Raw genomic sequence first — 21243 nt, forward strand, 5'->3', positions numbered from 1 at the left:
GCAAGCACTACCTTTGGACTTTCTACATAAATAAAACCACAGAATGATTACACTGGTTGAGCCCAGGACCTTATCTCAGATAGCAGGTGTCTAAGGCAGAGTCTCTTCCCAGAGCACTTGCAACTGTTCGTGACTCTGGGTCAACTTCAGTGTGTTTCCCTCTTTTAAGTGTTCTTGGCAGATTCTTCAGTGCATTTGTCCAAACACTTCTGCCCATGCTTGTGATTTTTCTCCCCTCCAGCCTTTTACAGCAAGAACTAGCCCAATGTGACTGTTGTATAAAGCAGTACCTCCTTTTGTTTCTTTGGAAATTGCTCTTAGCCTCATTTAATTCACCCCACTATTGGCAAGCTGATAAATTGCCCTTCCCTACTTACCAGGCTAATCCTTGCAGGAGCATACTGGAAGTTCATGGCTCTTTCCATTTCTTGATGTCTTCAAATCAAGATTCAATAAAGAACTTTTTCAGAGCACTGCAGCTAAACAGGAATTGGTTGGATTATGTCCAGGAAATCCCAGTGCTACACTACCCTTTCTCTTTCCTTGTTGCTGCAGAGCAAAGCAAATTTTATCCAGAATTGCAAATTTGATGGAGGGAGGAAGAATTGAGTTAGGAGCTTACTAAAGTTATTGGTGAAGCAGCTTTGAATTCCCTCTTTTAATCGCCCTTCCTAATTTTGTTTTTAGTGAAGTTAAGGTATGTACTCTAATTCTTAAAGGATTTGAGTGGTACATGACCTCCTTATTTTGATTTTTTTTTCCCCCTGATAAACATGTATTTTTTTAGACCCTAAGTATTGCCTGTATCTGGAAATTGCTGTGGAATTTTCTTCTAGAAGTAATTTTTAATGTAATAGATAAAATTACATTTTGTGTCCTTTGGTTTCTTTAATAATCTTTTAGTAATGTATCTTTTAGTGTAACATCTTCTACAAATATTTTCTCATCTCTAATTGGAGACTTACCTGCAGGCCTTTTTAGGATGTTAAAATCACTGTCTTAGGTCGGTGTTATCTTTTGTTGGAACAATGGGTAAATTTAAATTTCTAAAGGTAGTATTTAGTAAAAAAAATTTTCACGTCAGAGAGTTGCTTTTAAATTCCATTTGTCCTTTGCTTGTTTCAGTTTGATCCTAAGTATTTTCTCCCATCTTCTTTCATCACTGATTTTGTGTGATAGATTTTACTGAAGGAAAGAAAAAGGAGAGTGGATGAGTCTTAACAGTAAAATGGGAGGGAAGAAAGGTGGTCACCCCATTTGTGATGTTTTTGGTAGTGGTTTTTGATCTGACATTTAAATAAACATTGTTTGAAGAAGGGAAGGGGACAGAGAAGCTGCAGGAAAAGCCATGCCTGTTTCTTTTTTCCAGCAGCCCCAGTTGGCTTCTCTACCCCAGAAACTGGGTGTGGCAGGCAGCCAATTTGAAAGCATCCTCCCCAAGAAAGCTTGAAATTTGGAAGCGAACAGATGATTTTCATGGTATTTTGAGACTCATGCCAGCATCAATCAATTACAAGTCACTTGTGAAGGCATATTGAGAATTGGCAATGTCTGAATATTACGGTAAATAATCCAGGAAGGATTAGATGTATATGTGCCAATGAGAACGCTTCCAGTTATGTTATGGAAATAAGTTATGGTTATATACTACTGTTATCAGGCTTAAACATTGTCATTTAGTGGTTGATTTAGGAGGAGAGTACAATGGGAATGCTGTTGGATGATTGTTAAGATGCCTTGATTCCTCTCACAGAATGTGTTGTTTAATGCTGCTGGCCTTAGAAGAGGTAAGATCAATGATCTGGTTAGTGCATGGTCTACTGTAAATATTTCTACAGTCTATTATGGAATAAAATAAATTGCAAAGAGCATGTAATGCGAGCATGCATGCCAAAATGTTTTGTTTCTATGAGAATTTCTTAGGTAAAAATAGAATTTGTATGGTACTAATGTCTGAAAACTGAAGTTAGTACTAATGTCTGATAACTGAAGTTAGTATTTTGTATTTTTTTCTGAGGAAACTTAATTGATGGCAAAATGCAAGAAATGCTATTGAGATCCGTCTTAAATACTATCACAGTGAAGTCCTATGATCATTTTACGCTTTTAAACAGAGCTTAATCTGTATTTTTATGTTGCCGTTCCCCGCGGTGACACATCCTTAAGTTCTCCCGCAGAGTTTTGTGGCTGGCTCGCTGTTCCCCAGCCCCATTTGCAAAAGAAGATGCTGTTCCTTTAAAATGAAGTGGCTCATGGAGTTGTTTTCACTAGCGCAGGTTTTTATATGGTACAGTAGGCTCCATGCAAATGAGCTCCTGCCCTCTCCGGAGCGCACAAAGGCGCTGCAGCCCTCATTCGGCATTCGCTCGTGTAAATCGGCAGATGGATGGAAGGAGGGACGGCAGCGGGAGGATTTATTAGCTGCTCTCAATAAAAGACCACACTCGCTCCGCAGAGGATCAGGGAAAAAAAAAAAAAAAAAAAAAAAAAAAAAAAAAAAGCAGCCTGGTGAATGGGATTGAGTTGTATCTGCTTCCAGCTGACTTTGCAGTGATGTGTTCAGCTCATGTGACTCGGTCACTTAGCATGAAGATCAGCTAAAGATTTCCGTGTAAATCTCCGCTCCTTTAAGCACCGCCAACCTGTGTGCTTGTGTGGAGACTGATTTTGGCTTGCAGCTGTCCTAGCAGTGGGACCTGGAGCGCTCCATGGAGCTGTGGTAGGCAGCCCTCGGGCTGGGCTCCGCTCTTGCATTTGCACACTGGAGGATGTCTGGCTGAAATCCCCTCAGAAACACAGCTCTCGATGAAGTTTGATTTACGTATCTCGTGAAATCCTTCAGTCTGAAGTTAGGTTCTTTTTAAATGCGGTGTTTATATTCAGAAGTTATAAATAGACTCTTCCTAAGCTTTTATCAGGAGATGAAATCTGTTGCTTTAGGTTTCTGCTAAGAAATGGAAGGTTGTTGCGGCAGAAGGTTGTTCATTATATTTGCAATACTTTATTTTTTTCCTTTTTAATCTAGAAAGGGCATGTGTAGGACAAAGGCTTCTTGACATGCTCAGTAATTTAAATGATACTGGGATGAACATACCTAGATTTTTGTTTTTACTGAAATGGTGTTTGGTATAGCTAGAAGCTTTATTGTTGTTTTGTTTTTCAACACATGCTGTATGCTCATGTTTTGAAATGGCATTGGCATAATGGACCTAAAGGGGCGAAGCCCTTTTTGACCTTGCTGGAGTTGTCTGTGTGAAGGTAGCTGGAAAACAGAAACTGCAGGACAGACTGAAAAAGCCTCAGCTGAACTGTGCTTTTTCCTTTTCTTTCCCACCCCTCTGCCTTTTTGCCATGGGTGACGATGAGGGAAGGGCTACTTCAGCCAGCTCTGTCAGTGATGAATAGATGAATGAATTCTTAAATGTTCAGAACTTGCAACATGTGTTCCAGACCCTTCAGCACATGAGAGTCGCAAGATCTCAGCAATGAGCTGAAGAATGTGCCGTGCCTGCTGCATGGAGGAGCCCAGCATACCTCAGAGATAGCAGAAACAAAAGAATGTCTGACAGTATCTGAAGAATCTGATAGTTGCTTTGTCGTGCAAAGGAGTAAAGGAATTTTTCAGAATTGGGAAAAATAAAATTTCGATGGTTTTCATAGCGAGATTTTTCCTGTATTTTAGGTGCCGGTGTATCATCCACAGTGTTGCTTTTTTAGTTAGCGTGACTGTGTGTTTTTTAAAGGAAATGTGACCTGGATTTTGTGAGCTTATTATACACAGTAAATGAATGCAGCTGTTTTAGTTTACTGATCCCTTATAACAGCTCAAGTAAATTGAAGTAAAGCAAAAATACGTGCGTGTGGGATCTGAATTAAATTCCACTCTTTGGCCTTACGTGGAATTGTGGATTATTATTACATATTTGTAGACAGTTGTGTGTATGAGGGGAGTGAGACATCCAACCTTGAAAAGATTTAGGAAAGTCGAACAGATTTTTTCCAGTGTGACTTGCTAAATGTGCCACAAAGAGGCAGGCAAAATTACATACAGCTAGTCAGAGACGGTGGCTGCAGTTCTTCATGACAGGCGAGTGAAAGACCATGTCCTATTTTTAGCAAGTGGACGGAGGGCGAGTGGGAGGGGGAGAAAAGTTTGAAAATAATGGACTTCTTTAACAGTTAGAGAGCAAAGCTAGTGAGAAGCAAGTGAGCTTTAGGTGATCACCAGTCGAAGTATGGATGATTCAAGTATCCTTCGAAGAAGAGGGCTGCAGGTAAGTGTAACTTCAGCCTTCTTATATTTTTTCTTCTGCTTGTATTGTTGACAGTCTCATAAAAATGCTGACAGTTGTTTGATGTAAATCTGGTTGACTGAGTACATAACAATGATTCCAGAATTTGAGGTTTTCTGTTTTCACCTAGTGTATATTTTATAAATTAAATGCAGGATTTTGTATACAGTAATAAAATAATTTTTTAATGTCTTGGGTTGTATCCAGTTTTGTGACTATTCCTGTGGTAAGAAGTGAAGTATAAACTACAAGGCTTTCCTTATTTTTGGAACTTCACTTTTACAGATACATACAAAAATCTGTTACATGACTTGTCAGACTTGCCTCAGAGTAGCCATTTTACTTGAGCATTAATTAAAAATTAAATGTCAAAGCAGATTGAATATTCTCATTTATTTTTGACACATGCTTCTTTATTGCTTCAAATGCACAGTAACCCAAAACCAGAATGCAATTCAACAATGCAAATAATATTTATATTTTACTTTCAACAGCTATTGTTGAAATAAATACTCTAATTTGTTTTGAACTCAAACATACTAGTGAAGTTTTATTTTGTACTGGTGCTGTGAAAGTTGCCCTCAGTTGCACTGGTATGACAAACAGTAATCTGTGCCAGTGTCAGGGGCGTGTGGTAACTGAACTGATGCTTATGGAATAAAACTGCTGGAAGTGAGTGAGCTCCAAAGTCTTGTGTGAGATGGACAGGGAATAGATTTGGGCTTGAGTGCACCATATTCTTCCCCCCTGTCCCTCTTGTCACTGTAATAGGATGGTATATAGCCTATTACCTACTTGCTAGCATAAGTAATTGTTTATAGACCATGAATGTTGCCTATGAAATTAACCATGCCTGTCCCATTGTTTAACTTCCTTTGAGGAAAATAAATTTAGCATTTTAACATATTGCTGTTCATACCTTGCTGATGCCTTAAGGCAATTACAAAGTAATTTTTGCCTTACAAGAATATGTTCTACATCTCACCTTTTTTTTTATTTTCTTTTTTTCTTTTCTTTTTTTTGGGGCTAGCTTATTCCTGAAAAAGCTTGACACAGTGTATGCATACACCATGGTGACAGTGTATTAGGATAGTGCACTTCCTCATCATAAAATTAGCTGTATTTACTTTCTGAATAACTGAGTATATAGGAGTAAGTAAAATTGATTGGGGTTTAATTTTTGGAAAAAAAAAAAATTATTTTCAATGTATTTAATTAGTCAGTTTCATAACCAAGAAGATTGTTTCTGTCCACAGATAATCAGATTTTTTTTCAAGGCATTTATTACTTTTCTGAACCTAGAATTTCTTGGGAATATTGTATCTATTTGACATGTTAGGGAGTGATTTTCATGGTAATTCTTCAGAGGAGTATTGAAAAAGGGAGGGAGGTTAGAGGAGCCCGAATGTCCACCAGTGTCAGCAGAAGACACTGCTGGGAATGAGAATGCATTTCTCTGCTTTAACTATGTGAAATTCCATCATTTTGGTGGTCTTGAGTGTTTACTGTCTAGATGTGGTATTGTGTCTGTACACAGTTGGGTAGGTATGTATATACATGTACATACATACATACACACACACACACACATAAATATATATATATATATATATAGGTGTAATCAATATCTACATCAATAAATACTTCAGGAACTAAGAAAATAGGCTAAAGGGACATCAGGAAATAAGGCAGATGTCCAAAAGGAAGTTAATGTTAGATCTTTTTTTTTCCCCTCTATATTTTGGAGTAGAATTTTTGGAAGAAATTGTGGCTTGACCATTTTATAGTCAATTTCAACTTTAAAAATCAGGGGAAAAAAAAAAAAAAAAGCTGTTGGTGCATTGCCAAGGCAATATATTTAATGACTTCCCTTGGAGAGCTGGATGATACTAGTTTGATGAAAATAATTCCTTTCTTAGTTCAAACTGGATGTCAATGGCTTTTCAAATGAGCATCACAGCCCAAATTAGGTCCTCTAATCCAACATCTCCACTCAAAGCAATGCTAATTCCAAATTTAGATCAAGTTGCTGAAGGACTTGTCCAGGCTGGTTTTGAGTGCATCTAGGGATGGAGATTCTGCAGCCTTTTTTGGCACCTGTTCTGGTACTTAATCGTGTGCACTGTGAAAATCTTGTTTCCTTTCTGTTTCAATACAGGGCACTTTGCAAATGTATGTATATGTTTTCTTCATGCTTCCTTTTACCTCCATCACCTGAAATGCTTGTGATATCAACACTGTGATAACTTTGTCTTCTTGGGGGACTCTCTCAGCCCTGGTCCCTGCAGTAAATAGCTGTGGACTAGAGGGAGCAGAAAATCTAAAAGGAGCAGGAATGTTCCTACATACAAAGTCAAACTGGCACGTGGCTCTTCTGTACCACCTTCTTCATTTGTTCAGTCTGCTTTTGTTGCATCCTCTTTGGTGCCACAAATTTGGTCTACAAGTTTGTAGTGGTCAAATGTGTGGAAATGTAAGGTCCAGGAGAGGCAAATCAGATTTTCTGTGTACCTTTAACTGTATATATTTATAAATAGGCACACATATATAGCATGCTCGCAGTGACGTAGCTGTGCAACAGTATTGAGAAAAGGCTGAAAAAACCATCTAATAATGGAATATTCCTTTAATTTCTAGGCTTTCATTTTAGGTAATGAACTTGGACTTTTGGCATAAATTACTGCCTAGGGACAGGTGCTGTAAGTGGTGGAGCTGTTTCTGCTGTACACTGTACAGAGATCTGTATTTGGATTTCTAAGTTATTTGGTGTTACATAAAATACATTGTGATGTAGCCACAAATGTTAGGAGGCTACCTAGGTTTGTTTTTGTTCCCTGTACATTTGTTGTTGCTGGTATTTCAGTGCAGATCATTGCAGTAGTACCCAGTGAGCCCCTGTGAAGATGAGCTGGTATTTTGAACATCATACTGTACTAGAAACTTGTGGGGTTTTTGCTTTCTTTTGCATTGCAGGAGCTGGTGCATGTGTGCTTTTACTCCTCTCACACATGCAAGGAATTGGAGTTTCTATCCCCAAAGTCTTGATGAGTGAATGCAAGTAAGAAAAGTAATGGAGAGTGTAGTATTCCAAATTTCACATACTTGAACACAGCTTATGTTCTGCATTTGTGCTGTGTGAGCAGTATTCAGATGTGGCTGGACATTATCCCCACAGTTCCCTGTGTCCATCTTTTCTTACAGTGTGTGATATCTCCCTTTAATTTTCTGCTGAAATTTGGGCTAAGTTCAACTAGGTAATCTGTGGGACCGCTTTTGTGCTGGTTTCAGTGCAGATCTGAAACTGCATCACAGGACTTGAATGTGCTTGTCTTGGCTAGTGTTTCTACTGCACAGCATGTTTGGCTAAAATATAATATATCTAAAAAACCATGCCTTCCATCCCACCAGAAGAATGATTCATTAATTTAAAAGATAAATCCAACATTTTCCTCCTGGGGGCAGGGGGGAAATAGGGCATGGAGAGTATAATCTCAGAGTATTTGGTGCACTTGTTCTTGAGCTGATTTATTGTACTCCAAGGACTGAGCACTTTTTTGTTTTGTTCTATAGGGAAAGGGAATAATAAAGTCAGTGGAATCTCGAAGCTTCAATATATTTAACAAGAGAAGGCTGACTGCACAGTACAGTTTCTCTGGTGCATCTTTGGCCATATTGAGAGACCCTGGAACTTGACAAGCTCTTCAATTTTGTCTGCTAAAGAGTGTATTTTAGAATTATTGAAGACATTTTTTGTTGGCTACAAAGCTCATTACAAGATCTGATAAAAATACTGTTAGTGAGAATGTTGCTTTTTACAGTATTTTTATAAAAAAATGTAGAAATTGCTCTCTAAAGGGCTGTAAGTTGTTCACAGTTAAGGGAGACACTGAATGGGACTCAAAATTCAATTTTTCTGTTCTGCTTTTAGAAAACTTCTGAAATATACATTAAATAATTAATACCTACATTTTAAACTGAAGGTTACCTTTGTAAGTTTAGCATGAAGATACATGCATACATACACACGTGAAGTTCTTCAGATGTTACAAGTCTCCTGGATTTGAGGCTTTGAACTACAAGTTTTGTGCTATAGGGGAGCCTGCTATGGGAAATATATTAACAAGACTTATACTGCTCACAGATTTACCAGGAACATAGCTGAACCCACAGTTCAGATATCTGCTGAAGAGCTTCCAACAGTGATGATGTAGGCAGTCACCACTTACACTGACATCTGAGGAAGAGGTGATAACATGAGAAGATAAATAAAAATGATTTATTCAGATACTGAAATTTTAAACTCATCTTAGAATACCAGAAATTGCATATACTAGTTTTCTTTTTAAAAACATTAGTTAAAGAAAAATAATTCTTTCAGGTTGACTTCCAAAAAAAGCAAGATTTATGTTCAGGCTTGGCTCTTGTTCCCTCAGTAAATTTCCAACACCTGAAATTAATTAAAAAGATAGTCTTAAGTTCTTTAGATTCTGTGAAAATTGGCAGCTGACAAGAGGAGTGGGGTCTGCATTGCTGTTACCTGTGTGGAGAAGGGAAATGACCTTGTTCTTGTGCAGAGGCTGATGGCTGTGGGTGTCCAGACTGTCTGTGCAATGTGCTCTGTCTTCTGCTGGGGAGAATTGGGGGACTCTGACTACAGATGAATGATTGCTACAATTCATTAACTAGAGCGGTCATAAGCAACTTGTTTTGACTAAAGTCAGTGGAAAAAAACTGTGAAGTTTTATTAGATGAGTCTGTTTTAATCTTGTGCTGGGATGCTGTATGTCAGGAAAATGGATTGTTGTGAAATCTGTATGTTACATCCCATTGTAGGACTGAGGATTCATGCTCAGACAGGTGTGAAGTCTTGTGGGTTTTTGGTGGATGTCTTCTGGGCATGTGAGCTTTCCCAGTGGTTTGATTTTTCAGGATTAGTGCTTGTGGTCCACTTGGCAATGGAGTAGGGAAGGGAACAAAATTTGGGGAACATGTGCTTCTGGCATTCACTTTGAGGACACTAGAAAATATACCAAGGAAAAAATGTGAAACCTTGTCAGAATAAAAGGTCCTTGAAATATGTACAAGGATAAAAGGTTAAATGGTTTGCTCAGGCAGAAAAGATGGCATTTAACTGCTGTCTTCAGGGTATTGTTAAATTGCTTTGATAATTTGCTGTAGTTATGCTTAAATAAGTGCTTTCGGTTTGTCAGTAAGGACTTGGTGAATGCTTGTGTAGCTGCACTAAACTTTTTATTTTCAGGCTGTGAGAAAAAGATAAAAATACCAGTAATTAATTCTACTACTTCAGGAAGGGAGGTTTTGTTAGCAGGTGACTGCATGAAAGAATGGATCTATATGTGTCAACCTGAGCCTAAGGAAATGCTGGATAGAGGGATTCTCCCCAAAGATAAACAGTAATACCTGTTTCATACATTTCATTGGCTTGAACATGTCAGATGGACTCGCTGTTGCCATGAATGGTGTTTGCTGCTGCTGCTGGTGACAGGGGTTGCTGTGTAGAGAGTGAGAGTGTTTCTCCTCCTCACCATCAGCCACTTGGCGTGTTTCACTGGTGTTAATATTGCTGCATTTTGTACTTGTTTAATGCTGGAAATCCCAAATCTTAAAGGGAAACCAGTTCTCCAGCCTAGCAACATCACATAATGCTGCCATGCTGCAAGACTGGTGTTTAATCTCCTTATCTTTAATAGTCTTCACTGCTTACACAGACCCACTTACCTCTTTAATGAGAAGAAATGTCCTGCAGTGAGGCAGCATGTATTTTGCTTCTAGGCTTATGTCATCAGCCTGGAAGTTGAAATTGGTTAGAGCATGTTTTTATTTTCCTGTCAGTTCTGCTGGTTATGGTTGCCTCTTCGTTTTCCAAATACATTGAAGGATTTTTTTTATTTTTTTTTTATTTCTTTTTTTGGTTAAAGGAAACCTGATTAAAACATGCCAAGTGAAAAAAATCTAATTTTGAAAAACTATCACTACTGATTGGGAGGAGGTAGTCCTCTTGTGTTTTCAAGGGATAAATATCAATTATCTCTGCATTCTGAATATTTGTAAATTGTGGACAGTAGCCACATAAATGAGAGAAAATATTTTAGGAGTTGCAGTATTTTAGTAACACCTAGAAAAAGCTCTCTAAAATGTCGAGACATTTAAAATCACTTGTAAATATGGGGCAGTATTTCTTATGTGATTTATCAGTTGTTCCTCTTTTATTTAATATTAAATTGCTTTACCCAAGCCATTAGTATTTATCTGACATGTAGAAGGTATGGAATTTTATCATTTCTGGGATCAAGAAAGGATAGGCTTTTCAAGGTTGGTGATTCTTGAATTTCTAGGAGCTACTATTAAAAATATGAAGTAGTTTGTGGACTCCAAAGTGTTTTAGTGTTATTCTCTGAAAGAGATAATATTAAATCTTCATTTTTTTTTTTTTTTTTAAGAATTGCATACCCTAGACTTCTTGATGTGCATTCTTAGCACAACAATGAGAGGCAGGAAACTGGATTACTTTGTTCAGCAGCTACATGAATAGCAAAGTCTTTTTGCCCACCAGAACAGTGTGAAAATGCAGCTGTTTTTATCTTAGCATCCATGGGTCAAGTATTCCCTGTAGTTTGTTTTCAATTGTGTGGATATATTTTAAATTTTCAAATCTGAGACTATAGCCTAGCAGCTTTTTATTACTTTTTTTTTTTTTCCAGGAACAAAATATTTAACGTTTACATAATCTTTCAGTAATCAAAGACATGGGGTTGGCTTTGGTGGAGGTGGACTTTATTAAAGTTTTGCTCACTGAATGTTTATGTGTCTAGTTGTATGGTTTTTCTTAGTAGTATGACTTCTGGCCTGGCTATCAGTGATATTCCATAGAATTGCTAAACAAAATAAAAGCCACCTAAAACTACCATAAATTCAAGTGGTATGGAAATGATTTGTTAGACTAGGCTTAATGTAAGGAGGTATGCTTTAGAAATACGACTTTTCACTTTACTCATATCTCCTGAAAACATTGGGTTTGTACTGTAAATAATGCAGCAGAGTTCCTTAAACTTGGCTTATGAGCTTTGAAATCATAATCTCTATTTAAAGATTTGCTATGAATCACACTTTGTAGTTTTGTGATTCAGAGTGTAAAAGTCTATTCCATGTTAGAAAGCTAATTTCAGCTTGAATTCAATTATTGTATACTGTAGTAGAAATATATAACACATGACATTTTACAGAAATGCTTCTGTATGATTCAACCTTGAAGTTTCTCTTTTTTTTTTTTTTCCAAGGATCAAGAATGAGATCCAATAAAAAGTATTCAGTTGTTTCAGATTTTGATGGTCTTTATTTTAACATTCAGCCTCACTGTCCATAACTGTTCTCCAGTATCAATTTTATTGATATGTATGAAGGTAATAATGCCCATTTTTCCATGCATCCCGACATGTTTTCTGCTGTGGGGCTTTGGGTGAAGTGCTGTACTGCAAACATGTCATAATATAGTGAATTAAGGGTTTAACTCATCCACTTTCTATGCAGAATGCTTCCTGATAGATGTCATTGCTGTCTTTTGAATGAATTTCTTTTCTTAAATAAATAATTTAATTTATGGTTTTGTATTGTTTCTTTTTAGAGATGATATATATATATATCTTTTAAATCTGGGCTTTGAAGTTATCAGCACATCATCTATGAACACATTCTCTGGATGGAAAGTGGTTCAGCTTTGTTTTTACCTGGTCAAATCTATAAATCAAATCTTTAAATGACTCATTTTGCTAATAGCAATGCTCCCTTCAAATCAAATTGTTGAAGCACAACAGATACTTTTATAGCCAACAGTTTCTCTTTTTCAAAATGCTCTTGGATATTAGTGTGATAAAATCATGTTTGGAATAAGGATGAATATAAATATTACCTATTGTATGACACAGCTTAAACAACTGTAACCTGATATAATTACTTTTAAATTACTTTTCTCAAAAGATGAAAATATTAATTGCCTCTGACATTTATCACTTGTTTTACATCAGCATAGGCTAATAAATGTCACTTGTACTGCCTGCCAAAAGAAAGAAATTATATTAGATGTCACTGGGGTAGGCTGGTGTATTCTGTGAAAAAAGCCCTTTCTGCTCCACTGGTCTGTGAGCTGTGGCTCATTCATGCTGGGGATGACTCCAGCCTGCCATGGTCTGAAATGGAGCACACCAAACCCATGGCCATCACTTCCCAGCAAATCTGTGGCCCTGAGAGTGTTTCTAAGTGCTTCCAGTATTACACTGTTTTTTTTCATTAGGTACATGTAGTGATCTCCTTTAAAAAATGTGCGTCGTTTGGCTTTATATTTCATAATTATAGTGAACAGTTTGGCTAAGGTGGAAGAATGTGTGCTGACTGGTAGAGAAATCCCCTGGGGGTGGCTAATTGTGAGGTGCCTGTTGGGAGGCAATTAGGATCTTAAAAACCTGAACAGTGGGGATAAATTTAAAGGCTGGAGGAACGGATTGTGGTGAGCTATGGGCAGGAAAAAGATTGGAGGTGACTTGAATACAGACGTGAGTGATTTTACATTTGAGATTGATTTCAGATTGCAAAGGCTATGGGCGGACAGTTTATTCTCCCTAATGATCCCCAGTAATTTACTATTTGTTTTTCTAGCTTTTGTCTTTTCCTCTTTCAAAAGTGAATGGCAGGCAGCTTCCTGTTCTGAGCTTGTTGACTCTTTTGGTAGGCCCTACCTTAAAACTCTGCAGACCAAATTTAAATCTGGCAGTTCTGTTGCACTTTGTCTCAAAATATTTATTTATTAAATAGCACCCAAGACTTCTTGAAATGCCCATTGAAATGGGCAAACATAAATTTTTTTTTAAACCATTTTATAATCTGGGGCAGTTTTGCTATGTGTTGGTGACTGCCAGCCTGTAAATTTTGAGAGTTTGATACTGCCAAGCTGATATTTTTCTTCCAAAGTGGCTACCATGAAGAAAGCCCCTCAGGGACATGAGACTACTGTAGACCTTCAGAAAGCAATGTTGTGCTTGATTAAGTTTAGACAGATGATGGAGTGATGTAGTAAAATCATTTTTGTTAAGGCATAATACAACATAGAATCCAATGTAGTACCATTGGGACTGATAAAAATGAAATACTAAAGAAAAACCATGCCCTTACATACAGCTTTCAGCAGCAGATGCAATAGGTGTAATTTAGTTGTGTGGTGCTGGGAACATAATATTGATTTACCATGAATCAAGAGAAATAGCCTGTACCTTGCCTGGCTGTATGGATTGCAGCAATCTTGGGGAAACCTGTTACCTAAAAATGGTGCTGTAACAGAATCCCTTCTTTTTGATAGCAGTGGGGAGGTGATTATAACCAGGTGAAAAATCCAGTTACATGTCTAAATGGGGGGTGAGAGGTCTTTACGTGCTGTTGCTTGGAATTGCCAATTTCCCATGTACTTAATTCACATTTCTTGAACAGTTTCTTGAAAGCAATCCCTTGCATAACTTGCATAGAATTGAAGGCAGTGGAATGAGAAAGGTTTGGGATAGATCTTGCCTTGCATTACTCTCACAAGTAACTTCATCTTTTTGTGTAGCATTTGTGTACCACAAAATAAAGTTATTTTTTCTCTGTTTAAAAAACACAAAAACAAATAAAATAGCATTTGAGGTAAAGTTGCAGTGACATCAAAGAAGGTCAGTCTGGTCACTGTGGCATGTAAGTTCTTTCTGGGAGGCAATAGTTCTCTTGGTCTTTAATAAGAGAATTACTGGATAAAGTGATTACTGTTTGTGGTTTTTGGCAGACAATATAATGCTAACCAAAGGGTTTTACTAACTTCACCTTTCAACCAGAAACAGCTGTATTATCTTATTGTTTGAGAGATTGGTGTATGGCTTTCATTCATTTACCCCTTAATCCTCAGGTGACCTAGTTTATCCTGAAATAAGATGTCTTTAAATACCCTTGACATAGACCCTGATATTTGAAACAAAACACTCCAGTATTGGTATCTTGGGTCTCTTTATGTGCTCATGACTGATATCAGGTGAAAGTGAGTGTTTCAAGAAACAACTATTGATTTTTATTTTGTTTCTGAACTTAAAAAATTTCTCTATTGTAGGCAAATTAAAGCCTAGTCCCAAGAGAGCTTTGCCTCCCCTCGTTATTCCCCATTTATCCTTATGCCAGATCCCAGTTGTTCCGCAGGTGAAGTCAGACAGAACTGTGAATATTGTATAATGGGACTCAAAAGGAGGTTTTATGCTTAAGTTCCTTCTGTTTTCTGAAAACTTTGGAATTTAACAGCCATCATTTCAGTATTTTCTGAGTTTCTTTCAGGAAGTGAGCTTGATTAGTGGGCTGCTAAATGAACGTCAGCAGGGTGCATAGTGCAAATGAAACCTGACCACTGTAGAGAAGGGATGTTTTAAATGGAATGGTTGCCTTTTTTTTCTCCCCAGTTGGCAACCTCAGCTTCTCTCCAAGTATTCTTGGCGAAGAATTAGTGCTTCTAAACTCCTAGAAGGCAGATTTCAGAAAGCATTAAAATGATTCCTGTTGGTTTTTCAAGAGCCCCCCTGCTCTCCTGGAAAAGAACCGAAACAAAACCCAAAAAATCAAACCGGCAAGAAATGTAGCTGTGGAAATAAAAAGAGGGCACCTTTGTACCTGGGCTGGGTTTTTGGGTCTTTGCTGAAGGTTCTTGTGGGAATCATTGATTTGGCTTTTAATTCTGTGAAAAAGAAATGAACGAACACTGCTTGGTCTTGTGTGGAACAAGTTGTGGTTAGGATGCGGAAGGATGAGTTAATCAAATATAGGTGAAAGCTGCAAGCACTCAGTTTGGGATGCTGAGTTAGTTCTGATAGAACACTCAAAAAAAAATGGACTTCTTCAATATTTGTGTAATAAGCAGGTTTAGGGAGTATATTATGCTACACAAAGGCAGGGGAGAAAAAACCTCTTTGCCACTTTTCATCTTGAATGTGTGCCAATTTTACAAAAAGCAAAAATAGACTAAAATCCTATTATTAGTGTAACAGATCATGATTGATAGTTGTTATGGCTAGAAATTGGTTTTAAGCACTGTATTTTGGAACAGCTTGAGCAATATTATCGGTTTTTACTTAATATGCCTCTCCTAAAATCTTGCTTCTTCTCTCACAGTCTTTCAACCATGCAAAGAGATATATTTGGACAAGGTATCTATTTTTCATCAGTTTGAAAAAACATTCACTTTACTGTTCAATAATCAGCCCTCTTCTTTTTCCCTCTGAATCTACCATTTGTTATTTGTGTAGTTCTAAACTGCTTCATAGCAGTCAGAAAACCATGATGAAACAGAAAATGAAAACTGATGATGAAGACAAAAAAATTGGTAAATGTATTTGAAGTTGTAGTAAAAAACTGCATTTAATTCCTTGAATGGAGTAAAGATTTTTCCAAACTAAGGGCATCTTGAAGATTTATGCTTAGAAAATGTAGCCAAAGGAGTCAAAGTAGCTGTAAAGATCATAAAATGCAGCTGAGAGAGCAATAAGGTACAGAAAAACACTCATAGCATTTGTGCATATTAGTTTTTAAAGGTTAAAATTTTAAATAAAATTCATAGGAAATCTTTTTTATTTAAGAATGAGGTAATGTGAGAAAAATGAAAGTTGAAATAGACGTTGCACTCAGAGTTGTGGTCAGTGGTTTGATGTCCAAGTGGAGACCAGTGACGAGGGTTTCCTCAGGGGGTGGTATTGGGCCGGACACTGTTTGACACTTCATTTATGATGTTGGATTGAGAGAACCCTCGGCAAGTTTGCTGGTGACACCACACTGAGTGGAGTGGGTGACACGCTGGAGGGAAGCGGTGCCATCCAGAGGGACCTGGACATGTGTCAGAAATGGGCCTGTGAGAACCTCAACAAGTTGAACAAGGCCAAGTGCAAGGTCCTGCACATGTGTTGGGGCAAGCGGAACCACAGATCCGGCTGGGAGATAACAGATGAGAGCAGCCCTTCCCAGAAGGACTTGAGGCTGGACATGCCCCAGCCATGAGCACTCCCAGCCCAGAAAGCCAAATGTGTCCTGGGCCACATCCAAAGCCCTATGGGCAGAAGGGGAGGCAGGGAATTCTTCCCCTCTGCTCTGCTCTGGTGAGAACCACCTGGAGTTCTGTGTCCAGCTCTGGAGCCCCCGGCACAGGAGGAACTTGGAGCTGTTAAAAGACAAGTATGTATTTGAGCCTGCATTTTTGGTAGTGGCTGGTTGAGAACTTTGTGAAGTTAACAGAAAAGTAGAGAGGCAGGAAGATGAAATCCAAATCCCAGGCTGTAGGAACCGTGAGAACCCACAAGGTCCAGAGCCTTTAAATGCCTTCCCACGTGAATCTTTATGCACGATGTTAATTCCTTTTACAGTGAAACGAGTTCTTGAGTCAGTGGCAGGTAAACCGAGCAGTTTGAAATCCCAAGTAAAAACTAACCTGTCGACCTGCTAAGAATTGTTTGCCTTTTTAAATTAAACAGAAATCAAAGTCAGGGAAACAAAAATGAAAAAGCAGAAACTTCAGATTTAACAGTAGTAAGATACTTGGAGGTTATTCACCGTTGCTGCTGTGAAATAAGCTGGTAGGTTGTTGCATTGTTGTGTTTGGAAAAAATTACTTCAGAAATAATACACCAACTTCCAAGGTCAGGTGGGCTAAACCAAATGTTTTAAAAATTGATTTATCGAGTAACTGTCAGGTTCTCTAGGGAAAAATGCAGAATTAAAAAGCATAGAAACCTCATAGGTAGAAACCAACAAAATGCTACATCCAAATAACTGAATATGTTTCCATGAGAGAAATACTGAAGGGATTGCTTTAGAAATATGCTTCTTGTGTTTTAATTGCCCTGTCAGAGAAGACGATCTCATTAAGTTTTGTTCCCCATATTAAAATCCATGTTTGGGTCCTGTAAGTGATTCCATACATCATCTATTTGTATTATCTTTTATTAAACATCTGAGCTGGTTTCAAATTCATATTATGGACGAAAGGTTGCAGTAAATGCTGAATCTGATCATATGCATATACTGTCTTTTGAACATTTCTGGAGGCAAATCTTATTTTGCTGCTTTAATATGTTTGAAGTCCAAATTAATCTTACACCTAGATTAGCATTACTGGGATGTGATAATGGATTAAGTACTGATCTTTTCTGCCCCCTGTTTCATCAGCTGCTTTCTTCTGCAGGAGTGGTAATTGCTTTGGAATGGAAATCTTCAAATAGTATTTTGGTTGATAAAGATTTGTGCAATATCCATGCAGATATTCTTTTGCATTAAAAAGGATCCTTCTACTATTTATTTTGACACATGTTAAATAGTGTAAGAGATATCAGAATGTGAATCATAATTCCTTAAAGAACTCGTGTAATAGCTGTATGAGTCGCCTTGCAGAAATATAAAATCATAACATGGAGATCAGCTCATGAAAATCTTAAAGTAAAAATAAGAGTATCAAATAAGAAATAGAACACTTATCCTACGAAATGCCACAGGACTGACATCATACAAAGTAGGACTATGATAAGGGGACAATGTACAGTATTAGCTCAATGAGAAAAATACAAACATTAGTACTAACAATACAAGAAAAGTGCTAATGTTACTAATGTGAGTAAGGTCTCCTGTTTTCTTGATACAGGTAAAAATTCACCTGTACTATTTTGATCTCAACCATTAAAAGACAAAGCTGTTAAACTGATGGAGTTTCAAACTGAAACATAACATAATTCCAAATTTGGAGGCCAAATAGAAGCATAAGTCAGCTTTCAACTTCAGATGAATTCACTAGGGCAGGCAAGTGTTAAGAAAGTTAATTAAGATAATGTATGTAAGGCTTTTAATAGACTTGCAGCTGTGCACGTGGCCACCTACTGCATCTGACTGAGATGAGGCAGCTTTGTGTCCTGTCCTTACCTGGTCGGCTCCAGTTATTTGACCATGGCACGGTTTGCAGACAGTTTGAGAATTAACTGAGAAATAAGACCATTTATGCTGTTCCTCAAAGATAGTTTTGAAGCAATGGGAAAAACTCAATTGCAGTATTTAAGGGCAGCCAATATGCTACTGAGGTTGCAATAGTAACTGCAGGTTGCAAGGAAGAGATTAAAACTTCACTAGCAGTGAAATATTAAACACGATCATTTGCTAAAAACAATTTGAACTTTCAACAGAGAAAAGATATAATTTTATAAGAAATTTATTTTTGGACATGGGAGGTTGCATTCTGATGCACAAGACATAATAACAAGCTAATGCTAAAAGAAAAGCAGGATAGCTCCCGTTGTCCCCTGATGCTGGACAAAATAGAACTTTCTCCAAAGTACACAGAATTATAATTTCAATTTTTACACATAATACAAGATGCTGATGCATTACCAACACTGCAAATAATCAGAGTTAGATCTGAAATAATCCTTTCTCAGTTAAGAAAGATTGCATTTATCTCCAGAAGCTGTTAGGAGAGACCTGTCACTCTCCTCCTGTTGCAGCATGAATGGTGGAGATTAATCAACCGCTGTAATTCCAAAGTCCATATCAAAAGTATGTGCAATATGAAATTTAATAAATCAAATTTCAGGTAAATATTTTCACTGATTAACAAAAAGGTGCTAATTCCTTTTTTCAATGGTGAGAACCTCAGTGATTGGAGATGCAAAAACTTGAAGTAACGTCTCATAATAGTTGCTGGTGGAATTGCAGTCAAATGACAAAGGCTTTGGATTCTTGGTAGTTCTTCCTCCTCCTGGAAAAAATCCTGATCCACAGTGTCTTCAGGAGTTTGATTCCTACTCCTGGAGTGCATCCTCTTGTAAAAAGATGTGGTGATTTAGCTTCGTCCATCCCAAACGAGACATTTGTGGCAGAAGAAGTATTTCAGCTGAGACTTCTATGTATCAGCAGCAGATGGATCCTTCTGTATCCTCTATTGCTGGAAATTGGGGCTGAGAGTCTTGCAGCAAATCCCTCAGAAGTAAACTGTAGTGCAGTAGAATAATGGAGTGGAGTAAAAAGCCAAAAAGGTTGATCGTACTAAAGAGGATTCACTGAAGGTGGGCCATAAAACAAACAAAAAAGTGCTCCCACAGAAAATGGCAATGGCAGCCGTAAAATCAGATAATAAAGGAATCCTGCCATGAAGACAAAAAAGCAAAACACAATTAAGCCCCCCCAGAGAATCAAACTAAACAGAAAACAAAAAGCAAACAGGCTTAGGACAGGGAGACAGAGGCATATAGCAGCAGCCATGTTGCCACTAAAAAAATCCTGTGCTTAAGTAGATTAGGAAAATTCCTCTTGCCCTAAGCTTTCACAGTTTGCCTGCTATATATATTGTAGGCTCTTTTTGAATGCCTCCATGAATTGCACATCTAAAAAATGCATTCCAGAAACCTGTGGCTTTCAAGTCTCTTGTTTTCCAAAGAAAAAAATCATTTGTAAAAGAAGGTATTGGAAATAATACTGTAATCTCTGGTGCATCAGAACAAAATTTTCTCTTGAGGTGTCTTTGAAATTTGTATATATACAAATGAAAATGTGTGAGCTTTCCATTTATCCCAGGACAACAGAATTTCTTTGTGTCTGCGCATTCATAGAAATTGTGTGTATGTATGAAATAATACATAAACGCTGTCCAATCACATCTCTTTAGGAGCACAGAGAATTTAAGCACTATTGCTGTATTTACAAGCATAAATCAGAAACTTTAAGTTTACATTTTGAGCACACATCTGTTTGTATGCATCATTTCTTGTGCCAGCATTGTCCTTTGTTCTGAGTAGCTTTCCTTCTGTGGGAATTCTTCCCTCAGTTAATCCATGAGGCTGTCCTCACTGCAGCCAAAGACGTCTTCTGCTGGAATGATGGCTGCCAGCATTTGAATATTCATTTCAGATAAACTGGAGGCACTCCTTGCTGAGCTGTGGAAAGCAGCGCTGTCACACTGCAGGTGTTTGAAGATACCTCTCCTTTGGCTAGAAAGACAAGTTATTTCCTTTTTTATGGGAACTTGTTCAGTGGAGGTGGGAGGGTTTTTTCTGGTTTTAGTCTCAAGTATGTATTCCATAGGAATATGAATTTCAAGAATAGTAGCAAGCTGTCTTGGCCAGGAGTCTGGGATTTTTCTTTGTGAATGGCATGCCCAGAACCAGACATGGCATCATAGCTGCTGTACTTCTGATTGAACTAATGCCATTATAATAATTTCCATATTATGTTCCATCCCGTTCTTGATGCTGCCTAACCGCCTGTTTGCCTTTTATTCCAAATTACAGCTGTCCATTTTCTTCACAGTTTGTCCTCTGTCCTTTTTCAAATTAGTGCTAATTTGACTGTATGTTGATGTGTGAGTTAGTTCTGTGTATCCTGATTCTGGTCTTGTGTTGACCTGGTAAGCTCCTCACACTGCCAGGATTTACAGGAAATCCACGTTTGTGTACAGAAACTGCTGTTGCAGTGTTTAATGCTGGAATTAAGTTAGGAAAACTCAATCTACATGGGAAACTCAAATCTCAGACTTCTAGCTAACATTTTGCTGTAATAAAATAACAACACACTTTTGAACGTCTGCATTGGTTGTTTGGTTTGGGTTTTTTTTTAGTTCTGTATGTAAGATTTTTGACACATCTAGAACATTAGCCAGCTTTCTGCCTGATCATCTGGGATCCTGAGAATTCCTAACCTGTTCAGAGATGCAGGAGTGAAAGTAAAAGAAGCTTCTAATGTAGAACAGGGGATAACAAAAAGGTTGGCTGTCATCAGTGAAGCTTCTATTCAGCATTTAAGAAGAAGCCCATAAAGTCAAAAAACCGACTTGCTTTTGGATAGCTCTCACCTATTTCTAATTTGCTTAATAAAAGTAGAATAGAATGGGAAGAAAGTTTAATTACTACTT

The 21243-nt window shown here is 37.7% G+C and overlaps 1 protein-coding gene across 15 annotated transcripts in view; it reads left to right on the plus strand.

Moving 5' to 3' along the window:
* Window positions 1-21243, plus strand: part of MAST2 (microtubule associated serine/threonine kinase 2) — a 219421-nt gene that overhangs the window by 75761 nt on the left and 122417 nt on the right. Inside the window, exon 1 of one of the 15 annotated variants that reach the window (XM_086902248.1) lies at window positions 3451-4274. The exons of 13 other annotated variants lie outside the window; for them this stretch is intronic. In XM_086902248.1, coding sequence (XP_086758374.1) covers window positions 4236-4274 — 39 coding nt within the window. In that variant the 5' untranslated portion in view covers window positions 3451-4235. Of the gene's footprint in view, window positions 1-3450; window positions 4275-21243 lie in introns of those variants that run through there. One more of the 15 variants, XM_086902249.1, reaches the window with a different exon arrangement.

This window comes from Cyanistes caeruleus, chromosome 9 (genome assembly GCF_971803275.1).
Source record: "Cyanistes caeruleus chromosome 9, bCyaCae1.hap1.1, whole genome shotgun sequence".
In the NCBI taxonomy this organism is placed as follows: domain Eukaryota; kingdom Metazoa; phylum Chordata; class Aves; order Passeriformes; family Paridae; genus Cyanistes; species Cyanistes caeruleus.